At 55.0% G+C, this 23,266-nt stretch overlaps 1 protein-coding gene across 5 annotated transcripts in view; it reads left to right on the top strand.

Annotated features, from left to right (window-relative positions):
* LTBP4 (latent transforming growth factor beta binding protein 4) overlaps positions 1-23,266 on the top strand; it is a 33,451-nt gene that overhangs the window by 9,607 nt on the left and 578 nt on the right. For 2 of the 5 annotated variants that reach the window (XM_007996845.3, XM_007996849.3), the window contains 23 exons: positions 437-601; positions 1,294-1,443; positions 1,558-1,677; positions 2,600-2,731; positions 2,816-2,941; positions 3,608-3,733; positions 4,229-4,471; positions 4,939-5,064; positions 5,153-5,272; positions 6,138-6,269; positions 6,479-6,604; positions 6,988-7,110; positions 7,382-7,513; positions 10,293-10,424; positions 10,504-10,629; positions 13,326-13,472; positions 16,635-16,901; positions 17,176-17,247; positions 17,784-17,912; positions 18,116-18,262; positions 19,912-20,064; positions 21,003-21,383; positions 21,731-21,883. In XM_007996845.3, the coding sequence (XP_007995036.2) occupies positions 437-601; positions 1,294-1,443; positions 1,558-1,677; positions 2,600-2,731; positions 2,816-2,941; positions 3,608-3,733; positions 4,229-4,471; positions 4,939-5,064; positions 5,153-5,272; positions 6,138-6,269; positions 6,479-6,604; positions 6,988-7,110; positions 7,382-7,513; positions 10,293-10,424; positions 10,504-10,629; positions 13,326-13,472; positions 16,635-16,901; positions 17,176-17,247; positions 17,784-17,912; positions 18,116-18,262; positions 19,912-20,064; positions 21,003-21,383; positions 21,731-21,883 (3,528 nt within the window). The remainder of the gene's footprint in view (positions 1-436; positions 602-1,293; positions 1,444-1,557; positions 1,678-2,599; positions 2,732-2,815; positions 2,942-3,607; positions 3,734-4,228; positions 4,472-4,938; positions 5,065-5,152; positions 5,273-6,137; positions 6,270-6,478; positions 6,605-6,987; positions 7,111-7,381; positions 7,514-10,292; positions 10,425-10,503; positions 10,630-13,325; positions 13,473-16,634; positions 16,902-17,175; positions 17,248-17,783; positions 17,913-18,115; positions 18,263-19,911; positions 20,065-21,002; positions 21,384-21,730; positions 21,884-23,266) is intronic. The other 3 variants (XM_007996848.3, XM_007996846.3, XM_007996850.3) reach the window with 3 other exon arrangements.

Below are 23,266 nucleotides of genomic sequence, written 5' to 3'. Positions count from 1 at the left end.
TTTTTTTTTTGTATTTTTGGTAGAGACAAGGTTTCACCATGTTGGCCAGACTGGCCTCAAACCCCTGACTTCAAGGGATCTGCCCAACTTAGCCTCCCAAAGTGCTGGGATTACAGGCGTAAACCACCGCGCCCAGCTCTCCCAGACTTTCTGGAATCCTTCTCAGACCCTCAAATCCTCTCCTTCCCCTCGAGACTCGACTTTCTTCAGATCTTGAGATCCTTCTCAGAGTCTCATTCACCACTGACACCTCACAGGCTCCAACCCCTTCTCAGACCTCCAGAGCCCACTGCTCTCCTTCAGACCTCTCCCAAATGCCCCTCGCACCCAGCAGCCCCCACCCCCAACCCCGGAACCATTCCCCTCTCTCCCAAATCCCTCAGTGCCGCAGCATTCCCAGCCCCGCCCTGAAGAATTTCCTCCCTGCTCCTCGCAGCCCAACACGTGATCTCAGAGGCCAAAGGGCCCTGCTTCCGCGTGCTCCGCGACGGCGGCTGTTCGCTGCCCATTCTGCGGAACATCACTAAACAGATCTGCTGCTGCAGCCGCGTGGGCAAGGCCTGGGGCCGGGGCTGCCAGCTCTGCCCACCCTTCGGCTCAGGTGAGCCCCTGCGGCCGTGCCTAACCCTACGCGCCACACATGTGGCGCTCCTTCTACGCTCCGCCCTCCAACCCTGAGTCTCACCGCCCCTAAGCTGGCTGCGCTCCAGCCTTGGCCACGCCCCAGCCTCTGCGACCCGTGGGCCTCAGACTGGACCTCATCCACGGCTCCACCTCCATCCGTAGCCACACCCACCCCTCCATCCGTAGCCACACCTACCCCGGAGCCCCCAAGTTGGGTTTTGTCTCCTGAGCGTCAACGCCCAGTCTCATCCTGTCCCTGAGCTTTAACCAAGTCCTTAGCTTCTGAGACACTGCCTTCAGCTTAGCCCCACCCCAGGCATACCTCTCCCTGAGACACCTCCCTGGCATTCTATCTTCCGCTTAAAACTAAATCCCACAAGGCAGCCATTTCCTAGCCTCCAAGTCTGTCCCTGTAGACCCAACCAGACCCTACCCTCAACCCTGTCCCTACCACCATCCCAAATGGGGTAAAACGCTCTTGGTCCCACCTTTAGCCTCTGAGACATTCTACTCTTTGGCCAGGACACCACCCCATCCCAGCCTCCAACTCAAAACCCTGACACTGTCCCGCCAAGTCCTGCCCCCAGCCAAGCCCAGGGTGTGGGATTGCCATCGCTTTCCTCCTGCTCTCTTGTCCTCTCTGTGTCCCTCTCTCTTTCCTATTCCCAGAGGGTTTCCGGGAGATCTGCCCAGCTGGCCCTGGCTACCACTACTCAGCCTCCGACCTCCGCTACAACACCAGACCCCTGGGCCAGGAGCCACCCCGAGTGTCACTCAGCCAGCCTCGTACCCTGCCCGCCACCTCTCGGCCATCTGCAGGTGAGCTGGCTCTGGCAGAAGTGGGTGCCATCTTCAAGGGGCTGCCCAAGCCCCATAGTGAAAGGAGGCAAGAGAGGATTTGGGCTCCACTCGTTGATACCCCTTCTTTATCAGGCTTTCTGCCCACCCATCGCCCGGAGCCCCGGCCTGACCCCCGGCCTGATTCCCGGCCCGGCCCTGAGCTTCCCTTGCCCAGCATCCCTGCCTGGACTGGTCCTGAGATTCCTGATTCAGGTTTGATAGAAAGAATTGAGGGCATTGGGCCGGGAGCGGTGGCTCAGGCCTGTAATCCCAGCACTTTGGGAGGCTGAGGAGGGTGGATCATCAGGTCAGGAGTTCGAGACCAGCCTGGCCAACATGGCGAAACCTAGTCTCCACTAAAACTACAAAAATTAGCTGGGCATGATGGCAGCTGCCTGTATCCCAGTTACTTGGGAGGCTGAGGCAGGAGAATCGCTTGAACCCAGGAGGCAGAGGTAGCAGTGAGCTGAGATTGGCCATTGCACTCCAGCCTGAGTGACAAGAGCAACACTCCGTTTCAAAAAAAAAAGAATTGAGGGCACTGATGGGGGTATTACAGGTGGGATTCTGAGGTAAGAGACTCCAAGGTGAAGATTCCAGGATACAGCAAATAGGAATGTTACGGGCAGAGAGAAGCATTTGAAGGGTTGGGTGGTAATTAGATCAGGAGCTGGAGTCGGAGTTGGGCTCTTCTGTGTCAACTGAGCAAGTCATTTAACCTCTGAGACTCGGTTTTCTCATCGGTAAAATGGGGATAATTGTTGAGATGTCTCTGAAGTGTCTGACACCTAGTAAGTGCTCAGATACTTACGGTAGATAATTATTTTTCATTATCTAATATTAGATAATTATTTCTCAGGTAGGGCACTAAGAATGTATCTCAGGCAGAGGGTTGGAGGGCAAACTATTCAAAGCCAGAGACCTTGGGGTGGCATTATGAGGGGATTTGGCCAAGGATCTGATGAGAACCTTTCAGGATTAAAAAAAAAAAATGGAGATCAGAAGACTGGGCTTGCTTGGGGAGGAGACATTCATGCAGGTGTTTTATGGATGTCTCCGGGGGTGGGGGTTCTACTGGGAGGAAAGGAACGGAGGATTCAGAGATGGGGGAACCCTGGCTGACTGGACCCCCCAGGTCCTTCCTCCGGCATGTGTCAGCGCAACCCCCAGGTCTGCGGCCCAGGACGCTGCATTTCCCGGCCCAGCGGTTACACCTGCGCCTGTGACTCTGGCTTCCGGCTCAGCCCCCAGGGCACCCGATGCATTGGTGAGCAAGGCGGAGTGGGTGGAAGGAGGCGGGGCGGGGGGCTTTGCCCGGTCACCTTGTCACCAGTCCCTTCCGTGTCCTCAGATGTGGACGAATGTCGCCGCGTGCCCCCGCCCTGTGCTCCCGGGCGCTGCGAGAACTCACCAGGCAGCTTCCGCTGCGTATGCGGCCCGGGCTTCCGAGCCGGCCCACGGGCTGCGGAATGCCTGGGTGAGAAATTTGCCCCACCCGGCTCCAGGCCCACCCCAGGGTCTCGCTCCTTCTCTCACTCCAGAGCTTCTCCACCCCTCCCACGCTTCCCCTGTCGGGTCCCGCCCCAGGACCGCTCTGCCCTGGTCCTTGGCCCCGCCCTTCCCTGCACCGCCTCCACCCAGCTCCAGCCTCCCCTTGACCCCACCCCTACCTAGCTCCTAAACTGCCAGTTTCTACTGGGGCCTGGTCGCGGCTCGTATTGCTCTGCCCCCACGCCCAGGCCCCGCCCTTATTGGCCACGCCTCTCCCCGTCCCAGACTAACTCCCTCCCCCAGGCCCCGCCACTGCCCTGCAACTGCGGCAACCAATCTCCTGATCACGACCCCTGATTCCAACCCTGCCACACCAGAGCCCCATCCCCAAACTGTTCCTTTCTTCTCTAGCCCCGACCCCACCTTCCCTTTGCTCGGTCCCCAAAGCTCTCCTTTCTGCCCTTGCCCTACCAAACCCTACCCTCTCCAATTGCCCCTCTCACTGTGCACCTCTCTGCCTGTCCTGGCCGGTCCCTAGCCTGGCTCTGGCCCAAGCTTGGCCCCGCTCCCGCTTCCCCCTACCCCCGCCTCTCTGCGTCGCTTCTCCCGGGACTGTCTGCCCCAGTCCCAGCCGCCTGGTCTGTGCCCACAGACGTGGACGAGTGCCACCGCGTGCCGCCGCCGTGTGACCTCGGGCGCTGCGAAAACACGCCAGGCAGCTTCCTGTGCGTGTGCCCCGCCGGGTACCAGGCTGCACCGCACGGAGCCAGCTGCCAGGGTGAGGGCCTGGGAGGGGCAGCTGGGAGGGGGTGTGAGGGGTTGGGTAGAGCGCGGTGATGAGGGCCAGAGAGACTGAACAACAGGGCAAAGCCAGCTGATTGATGGGAGACAGAGGCCAGGCTCTGGAGCAGACGTGTGGCCTAATGGCAGTAGAGAGACCTGGGATGGAGAGGCCAAGCGATGGGAAACAGAAAGGCTGAGTCATGGAAGATGGGGAAGCAGAATGAGGAGGGATGGAGATGTCAGTAATCAGGTAAGGGGAGCAGACTTATGGAGGACAGGGGAGAAGGAGGCCTTCTCATGGGGACTACAGAGACAGAGGCAGCAAGGCAGCTTAGGAGGGATTGGTGGAGGATACAGACTCAGATGATGGTTACAAGGAGGAATAGTGATGGGGTCAGGGGGACAGAATGATGGAGGATGGAAAGCCAAAGTGACAGAGGTCAGGGAGGCAGAGGGGAGCAAGTGACCCCGGGCCCCCTGCCCTGTGCAGATGTGGATGAATGCACCCAGAGCCCAGGCCTGTGTGGCCGAGGGGCCTGCGAGAACCTGCCCGGCTCTTTCCGCTGTGTTTGCCCGGCTGGCTTCCGGGGCTCGGCATGTGAAGAGGATGTGGATGAGTGTGCCCAGGAGCCGCCGCCCTGCGGGCCTGGCCGCTGTGACAACACCGCAGGCTCCTTTCACTGTGCCTGCCCTGCTGGCTTCCGCTCCCGAGGGCCCGGGGCCCCCTGCCAAGGTGAGGGTGCTGAGCCCAGCCCCACTCCATCACTGTTTGCTGTGGGGACTGGAGAGAGATCGAGGGGCAGAGAGGCAGAGTGATGGGGCTCAGGGATGGCGAACAGGGGCTGAGGGATGGGGACCTCACTCCAGAGTCTTCCCTCCTTTCAACAAAATAAGATAGTGCTCCCCACCCCTCCTCCCTTTTTGGAAGATACTCTTGTGCTTATGGGAACCCTGAGGAGGGGTCACCGGAGGCAGGGCAGGCAACCTGGAGTTGGTGCCTCAGCCCCACCCTAGTAGCTGGAGAGACCATTGAATGGGGACACGAAGAAGGGAGGAAGGCGTCTGTCTTCCTGGGAAGAGGGAGCAGCCTGAGGCAAGTCTAGGAGGCTGGCTCAAGACTGGAATGCTGGGGTGGGTGGTGATGGCCATGGGGATGGATTCAGGCCCTTTCCTCAGCCTGATTGGTCCCCTCTGCTCCAGATGTGGACGAGTGTGCCCGAAGTCCCCCACCCTGCACCTACGGCCGGTGTGAGAACACAGAAGGCAGCTTCCAGTGTGTCTGCCCCACGGGCTTCCAACCCAATGCTGCTGGCTCCGAGTGCGAGGGTGAGGCCTGGGAGGGGGGGAGGAGCGTGGATGGGTGAGGGGGGCATTGGGCCACTTCTTCAAGGCCACCCTCTCCCCTGCCCCCTAGATGTGGATGAGTGTGAGAACCACCTGGCATGCCCTGGGCAGGAGTGTGTGAACTCACCTGGCTCCTTCCAGTGCAGGCCCTGTCCTCCTGGCCACCACCTACACCGTGGCAGATGCACTGGTGAGACCAGGCCCTGGCTGTGACCTTGGGCCTGCACCATGACCCCTGACCCTTGACCCAGATCATAACTATGACCTGGCCCATAACCTCCTGACCTGGACCTCAGTCCCTCAGTCCCCAGACTCTTGTGACTCCTGACCCTGACCTGGACCACAACTCTTGACCCTGAATGTGACTCCTGAGACCCAACTTGACAGTGACATTTGACCCGAACCATCACCCTTGATGATAGTCCCTTCCCATACCCTGATAGCAACTGTGACCCTCATGACTCTGGCCCTGAATGTGACCTGTAACTCCTGAATTTGACTGTGACATTTGACCCTAATCATAACCACTAACCATAGCACTGACCATAACCTTGACTGTGTGACTCTTGGTCCTGTCTCTTTCACAGCCCCTGCCTCTTCTCAGAATCCCTTCTCTGGAACCTGGTTGGGTTCATAATCCCTGACCCTGGCCCCTGACTTGAGGCAGAATTCTGGACCCTGACTGTAACTTCTGATGCTAACTGGACTCAGATTCCAGTCATTAACTCCGACCCATGGCTCAACCGAATCCCATCCAGTGATCCTGGTTTATAATACTTGACTGGTCCCTTGCCCTAGTTCATTTCTGATCCTTGTCTAAGCCAGAGTCCCCTCTCCTGAGTCCAAAATCCTGGCACAGGTCATTCCTAGAAACCTAGACACACAGGACTCGCAACCATGGTCCCCGAAACCGGGAACCTTGGTCAGCCCTACCCACCTCTGCCATAGAGCCCTCCCCTGGCCTCCAACTCAGGACACTTCCCACCACCTCCCCCAGGCCCCCTACTCCAAGGGGATTCGTCTGGACCCTTTCTGAACACCTCCACCCCCCACAGATGTGGACGAATGCAGTTTGGGTGCCCCTCCCTGTGGTCCCCACGGCCACTGCACTAACACCGAAGGCTCCTTCCGCTGCAGCTGCGCGCCAGGCTACCGGGCGCCGTCGGGTCGGCCCGGGCCCTGCGCAGGTGAGCAGCATAGGGACCCGCCAGAGAGCCTGGGAGTAGGGCCTGGGTTCCAGGGCAAAGCCGGCTGGAAAGGTGGAGGCGGGACCAAGGCGCTGTGGGAGGAGCTCAGAGACCTGGCATTGGTGGAGGCGGGGTTACTGCGATGTGGGCGGGGCTTGTGTCTGGGAGGCCGGGTCCTGTGACTCCGCCCAAACTCCCGCGCACCTTAGACGTGAACGAGTGCCTGGAGGGCGATTTCTGCTTCCCTCACGGCGAGTGCCTCAACACTGACGGCTCCTTTGCCTGTACTTGTGCCCCCGGCTACCGACCCGGACCCCGCGGAGCCTCTTGCCTCGGTTCGTACCCAGGCTGGTCCTGGCTCCGGAAAGGGTGGGCTTAGGGCAGGAAAAGGCGGGACGGGGAGAAGAGGGCGAAAAGGGGAAAACGAGTTTTTGGACGGGATCTTTCAGCACGATCGGGGGCAGCTGGTGGGAGTCTCGAGGCAGTGAGCGGGGAGGGGTATGGAGAGGAAAGGGCGGAGTCTGGGTATTTGGACAATGATTGGAAAGAAGCTGTTCTAAACCCGTCGGGGGCGGTGCTTGCAGAGAGGAAAGGAGCCTGAGGCAGGTTGGGGAAGGCGTGAAAGGCCTAGAAGCGCCAAGGAGCAGTGGAGGGGTGTGGACTGGAATGTTAGGCAGAGGGGGAGGTGGGCCGGGCTTTCGGACGCCCTGTACCGCAGACGTGGACGAGTGCAGCGAGGAGGACCTTTGCCAGAGCGGCATCTGTACCAACACCGACGGCTCCTTCGAGTGCATCTGTCCTCCGGGGCACCGCGCCGGCCCGGACCTCGCTTCCTGCCTCGGTGAGAGGCCCCGCCCCGGCCTGATCCCTCCTCCCTCCGACCCCTGGACTCGCCCATTGGCCTCCCACCTCTGTCTTTCCTCCTCCGCTTCTCCCCTCCCAAGCTCCTTCCCCCGCCTCTTCTAGCCTCCCCATCTCTCCTCTACCCAAATCTTCCGCTGCCCTCTCCTCTGCTTCCCTGACCTCCCCTTTCTGACTCTCCTCTCCCCTCCTTGTCTCCCCCATCTTGCCTCCCTGCTTCCCACATCCGACCACCCGACCTCCCTCCTCAGACGTGGACGAATGTCGCGAGCGGGGCCCGGCCCTGTGCGGGTCGCAGCGGTGTGAGAACTCCCCCGGCTCCTACCGCTGTGTCCGGGACTGCGATCCTGGGTACCATGCGGGCCCCGAGGGCACCTGTGACGGTGAGCCTGCCCCCTCCACCTCCGCTAGCGCTCGCAACGGGGTGCTGGAGGCTGCTCCCTTGGGGACTGAGGGGCGCCCTACTTCCCAGACTTAGGGTGAGGGAAAGCACCGTATCTCTGTAGTGGAAATAAGCCGCCACCGTGTCCATGTATTTTCTTGTGTCAGGACCACGGCCAAGCCTCCCTTCCAGCCGCAGTCCATTCCGCCTCTGCAGCTGAAGCCCGGTCCACATTTTAGGCTATGCCCCCAGTAAGACACCTCCCCAAAACTGTTAGGCCCCGCCCCTTCCAGTCCGCGTCTGGATTAAAACCCCCTCTTCAGGCCCCTTCTCTTCCTAACAGAAGTTTGGACGCGCCCTTTCCCCGTCCTCCACCAGTCCTATTTCCAGCCTTCCCTCCAAAGAGGCCCAATCCCGGCGACCCTAGGCCTCATCCTTGCCCAGTGAGAAATTCCCAAGGTGAAATTCTCCTGGCGTTGGCCTCCGCCCGTTTAAGCTCTGCCCTTCCATGGCCTCTCTACACTGGCCTTTCCATTCGCTCAGAGGGCTTCAGTCTCTCAGAACACATAAGCCCTCCTTCCTATCTCTGCCCCGCCCACAGACCCGCCCCTTTGCCTTCTCTTACCTTCCAGGCCTTCCTTCCCGCCCCGCAATTTCACCTCTCCCGAGTCAGACTCCAGGGAGGCAGGAGGGTGGGGCTAATCTTCCATACAGTTTAAAATTTTTTTTGTGGGGAGGTGGTGATGTGTGAGTCCGCATCTTGTGGAACACTTGAAACAAAACATCTGTGGGCTGCCGTTGACTCTGCTAGACCTCTGACTCACGGAAGTCTAGCTTCCTAAGATCATATTCATTAATTCCACAAGAATTCATTAAGCACCTACTCTATACCAGTGTCTGGAAAAGGAAGTAAGTGCAATAGGAAATAAGTCATATAAAAACCCTTCCTTCCTGGAGTTATCATTGTGGGGTAATAAATATGTAAATAAATTCAAGACCTATACAACAGGCCAGGCGCTGTGGCTCATGCCTGTAATCCCAGCACTTTGGGAGGCCAAGGAGGGTAGATCACGAGGTCAAGAGATCGAGACTGGCCAACATGGCGAAACCCTGTCTCTACTAAAAATACAAAAATTAGCTGGGCGTGGTGGCATGCGCCTGTAGTCCCAGCTACTCAGGAGACTGAGGCAGAGAATCACTTGAACCCGGGAGGTGGAGGTGGCAGTTGAACCAAGATCGTGCCACTGCACTCCAGCCTGGGTGACAGAGTGAGACTCCTTCTCAAAAAAAAAAAAAAAAAAAGGATTTATAGAACAAAAAGCTGGGGGACACCTTACTATGTGTCGGGCACTGTTCTGCCACTGGAGATGTAGCAAAGAACAAAATGGACACAAATCCCTGCTATTGTAGAGTTTGCATTCTAGGGAGGCGACAGTCGGCATACCAATAAATACATACGTATAAGGTCAGGTTTAGGAAGGAAAACAAAGCAGGACAGAGATGACAGAGCAGTGGAGGGAGGAGTGCTAGGAGAGCTTGACCTCGACACCAGAGGGAAGTGAGGGAAGCAGCCATGCAGAGAGCTGAGGGGAGACTGTTCCTGGCAGAGGGAAGAGCCAGTACAAAGGCCCTGAGGCGGGACCATGCTTTTGAGAAACGGCAGTGAGGATTTGAGAGTTATCAACTATGCTAGGTGTAGTGGCACATGCTTGTAATCCCAGCTACTTGGGAGGCTGAGGTGGGAGAACTGCCTGAACCCAGGAGGTTGAAGCTCCCGTGAGCCATGATCATGCCACTGCACTCCAGCCTGGGCAACAGAGCAAGACCCCCATTTAAAAAAAAAAATGTCTGGGTGTGGTGGCTCATGCCTGTAATCCCAGCACTTTGGGAGGCTGAGGCAGGTAAATCGCCCGAGGTCAGGAGTTCAAGACCAGCCTGGTCAATATGATGAAACCCCCTCTCTACTGAAAAAAAAGAAAAAAATACAAAAGTGGCTAGCCGTAGTGGCTCATACCTGTAATCCCAGGACTTTGGGAGGCTGAGGTGGACAGATCACTTGAGGTCAAGAGTTTGAGACCAGCCCGGCCAACATGGTGAAATCTCATCTCTACTAAAAATACAAAAACTAGCCGGGCGTGATGGTGCACGCCTGTAGTCCCAGCTGCTCCAGAAGCTGAGGCAGAATTGCTTGAACCCAGGAGGCAAAGGTTGCAGTGAGCCAGTGCTTGAACCCAGGAGGCAAAGGTTGCAATGAGCCGAACTTGAGCCACTGCACTCCAGCTTGAGTGACAGAGCGAGATTCGGTTTCAAAGAAAAAACGTTTTCAACATTGTTGATCTTTAGAAGCTCAGACTCCTAGAATACCAGATTTCTAAAGACTTCTTTTTTTTTTTTTTTTTTTTTTTGAGACGGAGTCTCACTGTGTCGCCCAGGCTGGAGTGCAGTGGCTGGATCTCAGTTCACTGCAAGCTCCGCCTCTCGGGTTTAGGCCATTCTCCTGCCTCAGCCTCCCAAGTAGCTGGGACTACAGGCGCCCGCCACCTCGCCCGGCTAGTTTTTTGCATTTTTGTAGAGACAGGGTTTCACTGTGTTAGCCAGGATGGTCTCGATCTCCTGACCTCGTGATCTGCCCGTCTCGGCCTCCCAAAGTGCTGGGATTACAGGCGTGAGCCACCGCGCCTGGCCTTCTAAAGACTTCTTAGTCTTGGGGACTGGAAGTGGTGTTAGAACTTCTGAATTCAGGCCCTTGACTCCCCTTTCATCTCCTCCACACTCTGCAGATGTGGATGAGTGCCAAGAATATGGTCCCGAGATTTGTGGAGCCCAGCGTTGTGAGAACACCCCTGGCTCCTACCGCTGCACACGGGCCTGTGACCCTGGCTATCAGCCCACGCCAGGGGGCGGATGCCAGGGTGGGTGTACGTCGGGCATCGGGTGAGATGTGGAGATGGTAGAAGGTCCACAAATGGCCTGACTGTCTGGTGGTTGCAGATGTGGACGAATGCCGGAACCGGTCCTTCTGCGGTGCCCACGCCGTGTGCCAGAACCTGCCCGGCTCCTTCCAGTGCCTCTGTGACCAGGGTTACGAGGGGGCGCGGGATGGGCGTCACTGCGTGGGTACGGGACTTCAGGGGGTGGATGGGACCAAAGCGGGTGGGGGAGGTTGGTGAGGCCCTGTCCCTCCCCATATATCTGAACAAATAGGAACTTTCGGGTTGTGGAATTTAGACTTTGGAATATAAGATCATCTTCATGGGCTGGGCGCGGTGGCTCACGCCTATAATCCCAACACTTTGGGAGACGGGTGGATCACGAGGTCAGGAGATCGAGACCATCCTGGCTAACACGGTGAAACCCCGTCTCTACTAAAAATGCAAAAAATTAGCTGGGCGCGGTGGCGGGCGCCTGTAGTCCCAGCTACTTGGGAGGCTGAGGCAGGAAAATGGCGTGAACCCCGGAGGAGGAGCTTGCAGTGAGCTGAGATCCGGCCACTGCACTGCAGCCTGGGTGACAGAGCGAGACTCCGTCTCAAAAAAAAAAAAAAAAGATCATCTTCATGCCAAGAACGGTGGCTCATGCCTGTAATCCCAGCACTTTGGGAGGCCGAGGCGAGCAGATCACTTGAGGTCAGGAGTTTGAAACCAGCCTGGTGAACATGGTGAAATACCATCTCTACTAAAAATACAAAAATTAGCAGAGTATGGTGGCGCATGCCTGTAATCCCAGCTACTCAGGAAGCTGAGGCACAAGAATGGCCTGAATCCAAGGGGTGGAGGTTGCAGTGAGCCTAGATCACGCCACTGCACTCCAGCCTGGGTGACAGAGCCAGACTCCGTCTCAAAAAAAAAAAAAAAAAAAAAATCTCAGAACTGTTGTAGTGGCTGGTGACAGAAACCTGACCTATTCAGGTTTTATTTTTGTGTGTGTACTTTTAAAAATGTGTAAGTAGGCCAGGCACGGTGGCTCACACCTGTAATCCTAGCATTTTGGGAGGCCAAGGTGGGCGGGTCACCTGAGGTCAGGAGTTCGAGACTAGCCTCAACATGGAGAAATCCCGTCTCTACTAGAAATACAAAATTAGCCGGGCGTGGTGGTGCATGCCTGTAATCCCAGCTACTCAGGAGGCTGAGACAGGAGAATTGCTTGAACCTGGGAGGCGGAGGTTGCAGTGAGCTGAGATCGCACCATTGCACTCCAGCCTGAGCAGCAAGAGCGAAACTCTGTCTCAAAAAATAAAAACTAAAAATAAAAATGTATAAAGTATAAATGTATAAAGCACTAAAGTGTTCATAAATGTTAATTTTTCCTAACATTTTATGAGGAAAATTTCTAAACACAAAGCAAATTGAGAGAATCATAGAATGAACACCTGCCTACTTATGATCTAGATTATATTATTTTATTATACTTGCTTCCTCACATATCTATCCATTAGTCCATCTAATTTTTTGGACAGAGTTAAAAGCAAATTGCAGGCACCAGTCTGCTTCCCCATAAATTCTTCAATATACGTATCACTAACCAGAATTCAATATGTGTTTACCAATATTTTCTTCTTTTTTTTTTTTTTTTGAGCTGGGGTCTTGCTCTGTTGTCCAGCCTGGAGTGTGGTTGTGTGATCATAGCTTACTGCAGCCTCTAACTCCTGGGCTCAAGCCAGCCTCCCTCCAGAACTGAGCTTCCAAGTAGCTGGGACCACAGGCACACACAACCATGCCCAGCTAATGTTGTTAATTTTTGTAGAGATGAGTTTTTTTTGGAGACAGAGTTTTGCTCTAGTTGTCCAGGCTACAGTGCAATGGCATGATCTCGGCTCACTGCAACCTCCACCTCCCGGGTTCAAGCGATTCTCGTGCCTCAGCCTCCCAAGTAGCTGAGATTACAGGCACCCACCACTACGTCCAGTAATTTTTTGCATATTTAGTAGAGACGGGGTTTTACCATGTTGGCCAGGCTGGTCTTGAACTCCTGACCTCAGGTGATGTGCCCACCTTGGCCTCCTAAAGTGCTGGGATTACAAGCGTGAGCCACCACGCCTGGCCCATAGAGATCTTGCTCTGTTGCCCAGGTTGGTCTCAAACTCCTGGCCTTAAGCAACCCTCCTGCCTTGGCCTCCCAAAGCACTGGGATTACAGGCATGAGCCATTGTATCCTACAGATATTTTCATTCGACGTTCAATTTATATACAGTGAAATGCAGGAATCTTAATTATACATTCTGTAAATTTTCACAAATGCAAACACAACAGGTTTTATTTCTTTAAAGGGAATTAAAACTATAAAGACCTGGGATATATTTGAACTCCAGGCATAACTGGATCCAGGAATTTTAACAAGGCTATTTCTATCTTCTCTGAGTTCTGCTTTCTTCTATTGCATGATTTTCAGGCAGATTATTTTTCATAATGATGAAGGTGGCCCTAGAACCTCTGGGCTAACATCTCCAGTTGGCAACCCTAGAGCTAAAAAGGGAGGTTCTTTTTCAATATTTCTAGCAAAAGTGCCAGGCCTGGCTTTGATTGACCCAGCATGATCACTGCTATCTCTGAACCAGAGAAATGCAGTCATCTATTTGGTCATTCCTGGAACTTGTGCCCACCTCTCAGAGTAGATATAGCCCTACTCAAAGCACAGGATTGAAAATAGAGGAGCACAGGGTTCCCAAGGGAAATTCAGGGCTTATCACTAGAAGAAAAACAGATGATGGCATCTGGGCCATTAAATATACCCATTATATTTGAAAGCTCAGACTTTCGGACCTTTGGAATCATAGAAGCTTATAACCACTGTGTCCTGTTGTCTCCTGCTTACAGATGTGAATGAATGTGAAACACTACAGGGTGTATGTGGAGCTGCCCTGTGTGAAAACGTCGAAGGCTCCTTCCTCTGTGTCTGCCCCAACAGCCCGGAGGAGTTTGACCCCATGACTGGACGCTGTGTTTCCCCACGAACTTCTGCTGGTGAGACTGTTGTATCTATTTAACTGATGACTGCTGGCCCCATGGGAAAATCATGTGGTCTAATCATTCCTGATGTGGACAGCTACCATCAGTTAAATACTGTTGTTTTAAACATCAACAAAAGACACATAGGTTAACATGGGTAGTGAGACTGTGTCAGGAGAACTAGATCCTGGCCGTGACTCTACCAGATTCTTTCATTCAACAAATGTTCACAGGGCGTGCACTGTGTTCAGGCCATCTTCTGGGCACTGAGGATGTAGTAGTGACCAGGAGGGATCACTGTCTGTCCTCAAGGGGCTCACAAGCCAATGGGACAGACAGAGATATCACCAGATAGTGACAACTCAGAGAAATCAACAAGACTGTGATGGGGGAAAGCCCAGGAGGGTTTTGGAGGAGGCGCCTGGCCCAGCATGAGAAGAGGGTCGGGGAGTTCTTGCCGTAGGAGAGGACATCTGAACTGAGAGCTGCAGGATGAGTAGAAATGAGCCAGGCCTGATGTGTGAGGAGGGCATTCTGGGCAGAGGACACAGCAAGGGCAAAGGCCTGGCAAAGCCAGAGAGCATCTGGCATGTAAGAGGAACTGAAACAGGTTCAACATGGCATGATTTAGACAGCAAAGGAAGGGGTGGGGAGAGCTGGGGCCAGGGAAGGAGTCAGGTGCCCGATCACACTGACTTACCACAGTAAGAGAGCACTGCGGTACCGTGGAAGGGGTTTCGGGGCATTTTTGGAAAGTTTTTAAAATGTTTTTCTTTTTGTAAGACAGGGTCGTACTTTCACCCAGGCTGGAGGGCAGTGGCACGATCTCAGCTCACTGCAACCTGCACCTCCTGTGCTCAAGGAATCCTCCAACCTCAGCCTGCTGAGTAACTGGGACTACAGGCATATACCACCACCACAGCTAATTTTTGTATTTTTTGTAGAGACGTGGTTTTGTCCTGTTGCCCAGGCTGCAGTATATATATGTATTTTTAATTTTTAAATGTTACATATTTAGGCTGGGCATGGTGGCTCACGCCTGTAATCCCAGCTCTTTGGAAGACCGAGGTGGGCAGATCACCTGAGGTCAGGAGTTTGAGACCAGCATGGCCAACATGGCAAAACCCCGTCTCTAATAAAAATACAAGAACTGGCTGGATGTAGTGGTGCACGCCTGTAATCCCAGCTACTCGAGAGGCTGAGGCAGGAAAATCACTTGAATCCAGGAGGCGGAGGTTGTGGGATTGCGCCAGTAGACTTCAGCCTGGGTGACGGAGGGAGACTCCATCTCAAAAAAAAAAAAAAAACACGCTACGCATGTATTTATTTATTTTTAATAATTTCCATCTTTAGATACATGAGCAGGTTTGTTACCTGGGTATATTTCATGATGCTGAGCTTTGAGATACAAATGATCCTGTCACCCAGATAGTAAGCACAAGCATAGTACCCAACAGCCAGTTTTTCTTGTTTTTTTGAAATGGAGTTTTGCTCTTGTTGCCCAGGCTGCAGTGCGGTGGCACGATCTCGGCTCGCTGAAACCTCCACCTCCCTGGTTCAAGCGATTCTCCTGCCTCAGCCTCCTGAATAGCTGGGATTATAGGCATCCACCACCATGCCTGGCTAACTTTTTGTATTTTTAGTAGAGATGGGGTTTCATCATGTTGGCCAGGCTGGTCTCGAACTCCTGACCTCAGGTTATCCACCCACCTCGGCCTTCCAAAGTACAGGGATTACAGGCGTGAGCCACCATGCCTGGCCTAACATCCAGTTTTTCAACCCTTGTCCCTCTCCTATCTAGTGGTCCCCAGCATCTATTGTGGGCATCTTTATATCCATGAGTACCCACTGTTTAGCTCTCACTTGCATTGGTCTTCTGTTCCTGCATTAATTTGCTTAGGATAATGGCCTCCAGGCCGGGCTCGGTGGCTCAAGCCTGTAATCCCAGCACTTTGGGAGGCCGAGACGGGCGGATCACGAGGTCAAGAGATCGAGACCATCCTGGATAATACGGTGAAACCCCGTCTCTACTAAAAAATACAAAAAAAAACCTAGCCGGGCAAGGTGGCGGGCGCCTGTAGTCCCAGCTACTTGGGAGGCTGAGGCTGGAGAATGGCGTAAGCCCGGGAGGCGGAGCTTGCAGTGAGCTGAGATCCGGCCACCGCACTCCAGCCTGGGCTACAGAGCGAGACTCCGTCTCAAAAAAAAAAAAAAAGGCTAATGGCCTCCAGCTGCATCCATGCTGCTGCTAAGGACATGATTTCATTCTTTTTCATGACTGTGTAGTATTCATGGAAGGGTTTTGAGCAGGAAAGATAGAATCGGATTTTGAAACCTCCCTCTGGCCGCCATGTGAAGGTGATTGCAGCGGGTGATACTGGAGGCTGGGAGCTCAGGGAACAGGCTGGGGCAGGGGCCTGGACAGGAGAGGACAGGGCTGGACCAAGGCAGGGGCTGTGGAAGGGGAGGAAAGGGTGGTGGGAGAAAAACCCAAGAGGCCATGTGGACAAGCTGTGGATGTCTGGGTGGGGAAGGTTGTGTCCAAGACAAGGCACAGGTTTTTTGTTTTGTGACAGAGTCTCGCTCTGTCGCCCAGGCTGGAATGCATTGGTGTGATCTCGGCTCACTGCAACCTCTGCCTCCCAGGTTCAAGTGATTCTCGTGCCTCAGCCTCCCAAGTAGCTGGGATTACAGGCATCCGCCACCACGCCCGGCTAATTTTTTGTATTTTTAGTAGAGACAGGGTTTCACCATGTTGGTCAGGCTGGTCTCAAACTCCTGACCTCAAGTAATCCGACCACCTCGGCCTCCCAAGAGCCACTGCACCTGGTGACAAAGTGTAGATTTTGAGATGAAGACTCAGCCAGTGTGGGACACACCAGATAAGAGACCCAGAGAGGCATCCAGGAAGCCAGGGACGTTCCCTCACCACCCACCCAAGCTGTTAGCTGCAGTGACAGGGGTGTGAGGCGGGGAGGCAAGAGATGCAGAAATGACAGGAGGTGACAGTGGGAGAGAGACAATGATAGAGGAGTGTGGCAGGTGTGCAGTCTGGTTCTGCCACTGATGGCTGTCGCCCTCTGTTTTCCCATCTATGCCGGCCTCAGTTTCCCCATCTATGATGTGGCGGGGTTGGGGGTTCAACCCACACTGGGCTAAAGCCGCTTGTCTCCCTAGGCACGTTCCCAGGCTCACAGCCCCAGGCACCTGCCAGCCCCGTTCTGCCGGCCAGGCCACCCCCACCACCCCCGCCCCGCCGACCCAGCACACCTAGGCAGGGTCCTGTGGGGAGCGGGCGCCGGGAGTGCTACTTTGACACGGCGGCCCCGGATGCATGTGACAACATCCTGGCTCGGAATGTGACGTGGCAGGAGTGCTGCTGTACTGTGGGTGAGGGCTGGGGCAATGGCTGCCGCATCCAGCAGTGCCCAGGCACCGAGACAGGTGGGCATGGGCTGATGGGGACACAGGGTTGAGGGCTTGGGTGGAAATACTGGGTGGGGTGTGGGCCTGGGACAGGGGACACATTTGGACAGGGCGTAGAGGTACTAGTACTGTCAGGGCAAGGGCGAGCTGCCAGACAGGTGGGCATGGGCGGGCATGAGGCTGAGTGGTGGGCATTAACAGGCACAGGGCCAGAGTGACTTGTGACAAGTGGGCACGAGCAGGGTGGGGCTGGGGCTCTGGTGTCCTGGCTCAGGCTTGTCTCTGTGTGTAGCTGAGTACCAGTCATTGTGCCCTCACGGCCGGGGCTACCTGGCGCCCAGCGGAGACCCAAGCCTCCGGAGAGGTGAGGCCAGCCTTTGACCCTCCACCCTACTGGCTCTCAGGCCCAGCTCTGTCTCTCACCCTTTCTGTTTCTGTCTCCCCAACCCCACCCGTCCTCTCTTTCTTTTCTTTTTTTTTTTTTTTTTTTTAGAGTTTTGCTCTTGTCGCCCAGGCTGGAGAGCAATGGCAAGATCTTGGCTCACTACAACCTTTGTCTCCTGGGTTCAAGCGATTCTCCTGCCTCAGCCTCTGGCGTAGCTGGAACTACAGACACGAACCACCATGCCTGGCTAATTTTTTTGTATTTTTAGTGGAGACAGGGTTTCACCATGTTGGCCAGACTGGTCTCGAACTCCTGACCTCAGGTGATCTGCCTGTCTTGGCCTCCTAAAGTGCTGGGATTACAGGCATGAGCCACCGCTCCTGGCCTGTCCTTCTTTCCCTGTCTCTACTTCTCGGTCTCTATCACCACCTCTGTCTCTGTCTCCCCTGGTCGTGCCCTCACACACTCCACCCATCCAGCCCACCCCCATCTCTCTCTCTGCGCTTTTCCCACAGATGTGGACGAATGTCAGCTTTTCCGAGACCAAGTGTGCAAGAGTGGCGTGTGCGTGAACACGGCCCCAGGCTACTCGTGCTATTGCAGCAACGGCTACTACTACCACACACAACGGCTGGAGTGCATCGGTACAAGCCCCACCTCCCCCAACCCCTGGCAACTCTCTCCAACCCCTAGCCATGCCAGCTCCTCTCTGGAATGTGGCCACCACCAGCGGGAAGTCTTTCCTGGAGTCTAGACTCCATCCATCACACTGCCAATGTGCTGGGAAGAGAAATGGGAAAGGGTAGGGGGAGTTGAAGGGGATGCCTGTTAACCATCCTCTCCCTAGATAATGACGAGTGCTCCGATGAGGAGCCAGCCTGTGAGGGCGGCCGCTGCGTCAACACTGTGGGCTCTTACCACTGCACCTGCGAGCCCCCACTGGTGCTGGATGGCTCACAACGCCGCTGCGTCTCCAACGAGAGCCAGAGCCTCGGTAACCCCGCCCTCAAATCCGCTATGCCCCGCCCACACCGTCCAGGCCCTCCTTCCCTCGGCTCAGCCTCACACCCGCACCCGGGCCACACTTTTGCGACGGCCACGCCCTTCAAAGGCCACGCCCCACTGAGCCCCAACTCAGTCTCTGTCCCAGTGCCTGTCTCTGAGGTGAGCTGGCTAGGTGGTTAAAGGCAAAAGTTTTAGAGGCAACTTTTGCATGTTGCCTCTTGGACTCCAGCTTCCTTTCTGCACACTGGGTGAATAGCCCCTACCTTATAGGGTGGCTGTGAGTTTTCTTTTTTTGAGACGGAGTTTCGCTCTTGTTGCCCAGGCTGGAGTGCAATGGTGCCATCTCAGCTCACCGCAGCCTCCACCTCCGGGGTTCAAGCGATTCTCCTGCCTCAGCCTCCCGAGTGGCTGCGATTACAGGCATGTGCCACCACATCCAGCTAATTTTGTATTTTTTTCTTTAGTAGAGACAGGGTTTCTCCAGGTTGGTCAGGCTGGTCTCGAACTCCTGACCTCAGGTGATCCCCCTGCCTCGGCCTCCCAAAGTGCTGGGATTACAGGCATGAGCCACCACGCCCGGCTGAGGAATTTTATTTTTTATTTTTTCAAATGTTATTTTTTACTAAGTGCCATATGAGTGCTACCTGTTATTTCTCTGCATCTCTAGGTCTCTGTTTCCAGGTGTTTGTAGATTTCTTTCATGTTTTCTCTGAATTTCTGACACCCTCTGGATCTTTTTCAGGTCTCTTTCTCCTGCTTGTGTATCTTTGTTTTCCTGTTTTGAGTCTTTGACTCTTTGGATGTGTTTCTCTCTCTCTCTCTCTCTCTCTCTGGGTCTTTTTTCTCCCTTTTTGTTTCTGACTCTTTTCCTATCTCTAGATCTCTGACAGTTTCTCCTGAAGCTCTGTCTCTTGAACACTGTCTTTGTTGTTGTTTTCATTTTTGAGACAAGATCTCGCTCTGTCGCCCAAGCTGGAGTACAGTGGCATGATCACAGCTCGCTGCAGCTTCGACCTCTCATGCCCAAATGATCCTCCCACCTCAGCCTTGCGGTAGCTGGGACTGCAGGAGCCCGCCACCGTGCCTGGCTAATGTTTTTTTGTTTTTGTTTTTTTGTAAAGATGGATTTTTGCTGTGTTGCCTAGGCTGGTCTTGAACTCCTGGGCTCAAGCAATGCCCCCACCTCAGCCTCCCAAAGTAGATTACAGGCTCCAACACTCTCTATGCATCTTGCCACCTCTCTTTTTGCCCACTGTCCCAACCACTCTTCTTTCATTTCCTGTGCCTTCATCACTAGCCCCCATACACTGAGATGTCAGACAATGCTCAGAGAAGCAAAGCAACTGCCTCGAGGTCACACAGCTCTCCGGAAGCCAGACTTGGGTAGACCCCTCTCAGGCCCTACCTCCTAGTCATTGGACCCCCTTCTTCTGCCCTCTCCTCTTATATGACAGTCTCCGTGTTCCTCAATCCAGACCCCTGGAGCGACCTCAGAGAACTTCTGGAGTTAGATCACAGCTGATGAGAAGGATTTGTTGATAGGCAGAGGGTGACTGGGCTGCTCAGCAGGGAAGGGCCCAGCCCCTGGGAGGAGCCGCGTGCCAGGCCCAGTGTGACACATGCTGTCTCCACCTGCAGATGACAATCTGGGAGTGTGCTGGCAGGAAGTTGGGGCTGACCTCGTGTGCAGTCACCCTCGGCTGGACCGTCAGGCCACCTACACAGAGTGCTGCTGCCTGTATGGAGAGGCCTGGGGCATGGACTGTGCCCTTTGCCCTGCCCAGGACTCAGGTGCTGGCACTGGCCTAAGCTGAACTCAGAGGCCTTGCCCCATGGGCTTCAAATCTAGGCCATCAGATCCCCAGTCTCAGAACCCCCAGACTCTACCCAAACTCTGTTCCCTAGACCAACCCCCAAGTCACAGCCCATCCCAAAATCTTGGTCCCCGAGTCACATTCCAAAGACTTCCAAATCTCAGCCACAGACATCCCAAGGCCTGACGCAGCAGATCCCATGGTACCAGCCCCGCAGGCCCCTGAGGTCTGGTCTGTCATACCCTCCGCTCCTGGTCTGTAGAACCACAAGACACAGCCTATGAGATGTCCTCCCCTAAATCCTGGGCCCTTAGACCTGAAATACCAGTTGTTCAGACCTCACCATCCTGGCCCCAGACCCTGTGGTCACAGCCCCACAGAACTCCAATCCCATTGCCTTGGACACCACATCCAGGTGCCTAAGACCCCAACATACAGCCCCACAGATTCCCAAGTCTTGGTTCCTACAACCCCTGAGTTCCTCAATCCTCACCCCTTAGGAGCCCAGTTCCAAAGACCCCAGTCCTGGGTCCCCAGACCTCCAGGTCCTAGTGGCTCAGACCCTCTCCCATGCATCCTGTCCCCTCGGGTCCCCAGCAGCAATTCCTGGGATTCCCTCGTCCTGGTCCACAGAACACCCTCATCTAATTTCTTCAGGTCCCTAGTCCTAGCTCCCATGGGTCCCTACAATTCCAGCCTCAGACCCTGATTTTTAGCAGGCTTCATTACCCTTGATCTCGGCACGTTGGAATCCCAGTCTTAGCCTTCAGATTCTCAGTGCTGGCTCCAGACACCCCAGGGCCACCCAGGACACTCCCCATCCACTCGTCTGCCTCCTCTTCCCAAGGAGGGTACATGAGTGGTGGGTGTGGGGGCCAGCGGGGGCTGATTGTTTGCCTGGACTTCTGTTCCCAGATGACTTCGAGGCCCTGTGCAATGTGCTACGCCCCCCTGCATATAGCCCCCCGAGACCAGGTGGCTTTGGACTCCCCTACGAGTACGGCCCAGACTTAGGCCCACCTTACCAGGGCCTCCCGTATGGGCCTGAGTTGTACCCGCCACCTGCGCTACCCTACGACCCCTACCCACCGCCACCTGGGCCCTTCGCCCGCCGAGAGGCTCCTTACGGGGCACCCCGCTTCGACATGCCAGACTTTGAGGACGACGGTGGCCCCTATGGCGAATCTGAGGCTCCTGCGCCACCCGGCCCGGGCACCCGCTGGCCCTATCGGTCCCGGGACACCCGCCGCTCCTTCCCAGAGCCCGAGGAGCTTCCTGAAGGTGGAAGTTATGCTGGTGAGCGCTGCCAGCGGATGATGAGACCCAAATGAGGGGTGAGGTGTGCACAGAGAGGGGAGGGAGGGAAATAGAGAAGGTGGGAGGAGAGACGGAACACAGGTGTAACTGGAGAGAGCCACGGAGAGGCACAGAGAAGTGTCTGTAGCCCGGCAAAGAGAAAGCGGCAGAGGGAAAGCTGGCGAGAGAATGTGGTAAGCTTACTGGCCCCACAGCGCCCGCCGCAGCCCTGGAGCGGGGTGGACAGTTTACAGCAAGAAAGATGGAGCCAAGGACGCGCACCCACCGCGGTGGGTAAGGGACTAAGGCAGGGGCCTCAAGTCACAGGGTCCCCGCATTTCCCACAGGTTCCCTGGCTGAGCCCTACGAGGAGCTGGAGGCAGAGGAGTGCGGGATCCTGGACGGCTGCACCAATGGCCGCTGCGTGCGCGTCCCCGAAGGCTTCACCTGCCGCTGCTTCGATGGCTACCGCCTGGACATGACTCGCATGGCCTGCGTTGGTGAGGGCGGGCCCGGGGCCAGCATGCGTGGGGAGAGGCAAGGCTTGTCCAGGGAGGGTGGAAGCCCTGAGCAGGGGGTACTGGTAAAGGACGGGAAACGACCTCACTACAGAGGACGGACCAGCCCAGAGGGGAGGAATAATTCTTGCACCCGGGTGGGGCTTGACTGAAGAAGGCGGAGTCAGGGTGTCAGCAGGGCAGGGCTTGACACAGGGCTGGAACTGGGCCTTGAAGCAGGATAGAAGGATAGAATAGTGCTGGTGTGACTTGCAGTGCTTCCTTGGGCAATTTGCAGGACCTCTTTGGAGAGCCTCAGTCTTCCCACCTGTAAAATGGGAGTATTAATCAAGTCTGCCTAATTTGGATGGTAGTAAAGCCAAGTGATTAAAATCAAGAACTCAGCCGGGTGCGGTGGCTCACACCTGTAATCCCATCACTTTGGGAGGCCAAGGCGGCGGATCAGGAGGTCAGGGGTTTGAGACCAGCCTAGCCAATATGGTGAAACCCCGTCTCTAAAAATACAAAATTAGCCGGGTGTGGTGGTGCATGCCTGTAATCCCAGCTACTTGGGAGGAACCCAGGAGGCAGAGCTTGCAGTGAGCCGAGATCACGCCATTGCACTCCAGCCTGGGCAACAAGAGCGAAACTCCGTCTCAAAAAAAAAGCAAAAAAACTCAAGGAGGTCACATAGACCTCAGGCCCAGTCCAGCAACTTGTTGTGTGACGCTGGACAGGTCGCTGCCCTCACCTAATTTTTCTGATCTGAAAAATGGCTATAGTCAAAGATCCCATTTCATAGAATTGTGAATATTTTTAACTCTGATTTACAATAACATTAAGACCATGTGCAAATGGAGGCACATGTGTAAAACGAATTACAGTACCTACCTAATAGGGATATAACAAAGTTAATACTCGTAATGTGCTTAAAACAATGCATGAACATTTACTGTTGTTGACACCATCATCAGTATTATTTTCTTTTTTATTATTATTATTTTCTTTTTTTTGGAGACGGAGTCTCACTCTGTCGCCCAGGCTGGAGTGCAGTGGCCTGATCTTGGCTTACAACAACCTCCGCCTCCCGGGTTCAAGTGATTCTCGTGTCTCAGCCTCTCAAGTCGCTGCGATTACAGGCACCCGCCACCACGCCTGGCTAATTTTTGTATTTTTAGTAGAGACGGGGTTTCACCATGTTGGCCAGGTTCGTCTCGAACTCCGGTGTCAAGTGATCTGCCCGCCTCAGCCTCCCGAAGTGCTGGGATTACAGGCATGAGCCGTTACGCGCCCGGCCATTATTATTTTCTTAACAAAATCCTAGTGCCGTATAGGCCACCATACCCATCTTACAGAACACGAAGCAAGCACAGAGAGGTTAAGCCA

Source organism: Chlorocebus sabaeus, chromosome 6, assembly GCF_047675955.1.
Source record: "Chlorocebus sabaeus isolate Y175 chromosome 6, mChlSab1.0.hap1, whole genome shotgun sequence".
Lineage (NCBI taxonomy): Eukaryota > Metazoa > Chordata > Mammalia > Primates > Cercopithecidae > Chlorocebus > Chlorocebus sabaeus.
The sequence above is the reverse complement of the archived record's forward strand: the minus strand, read 5'-3'. Positions and strand labels throughout refer to the sequence as shown.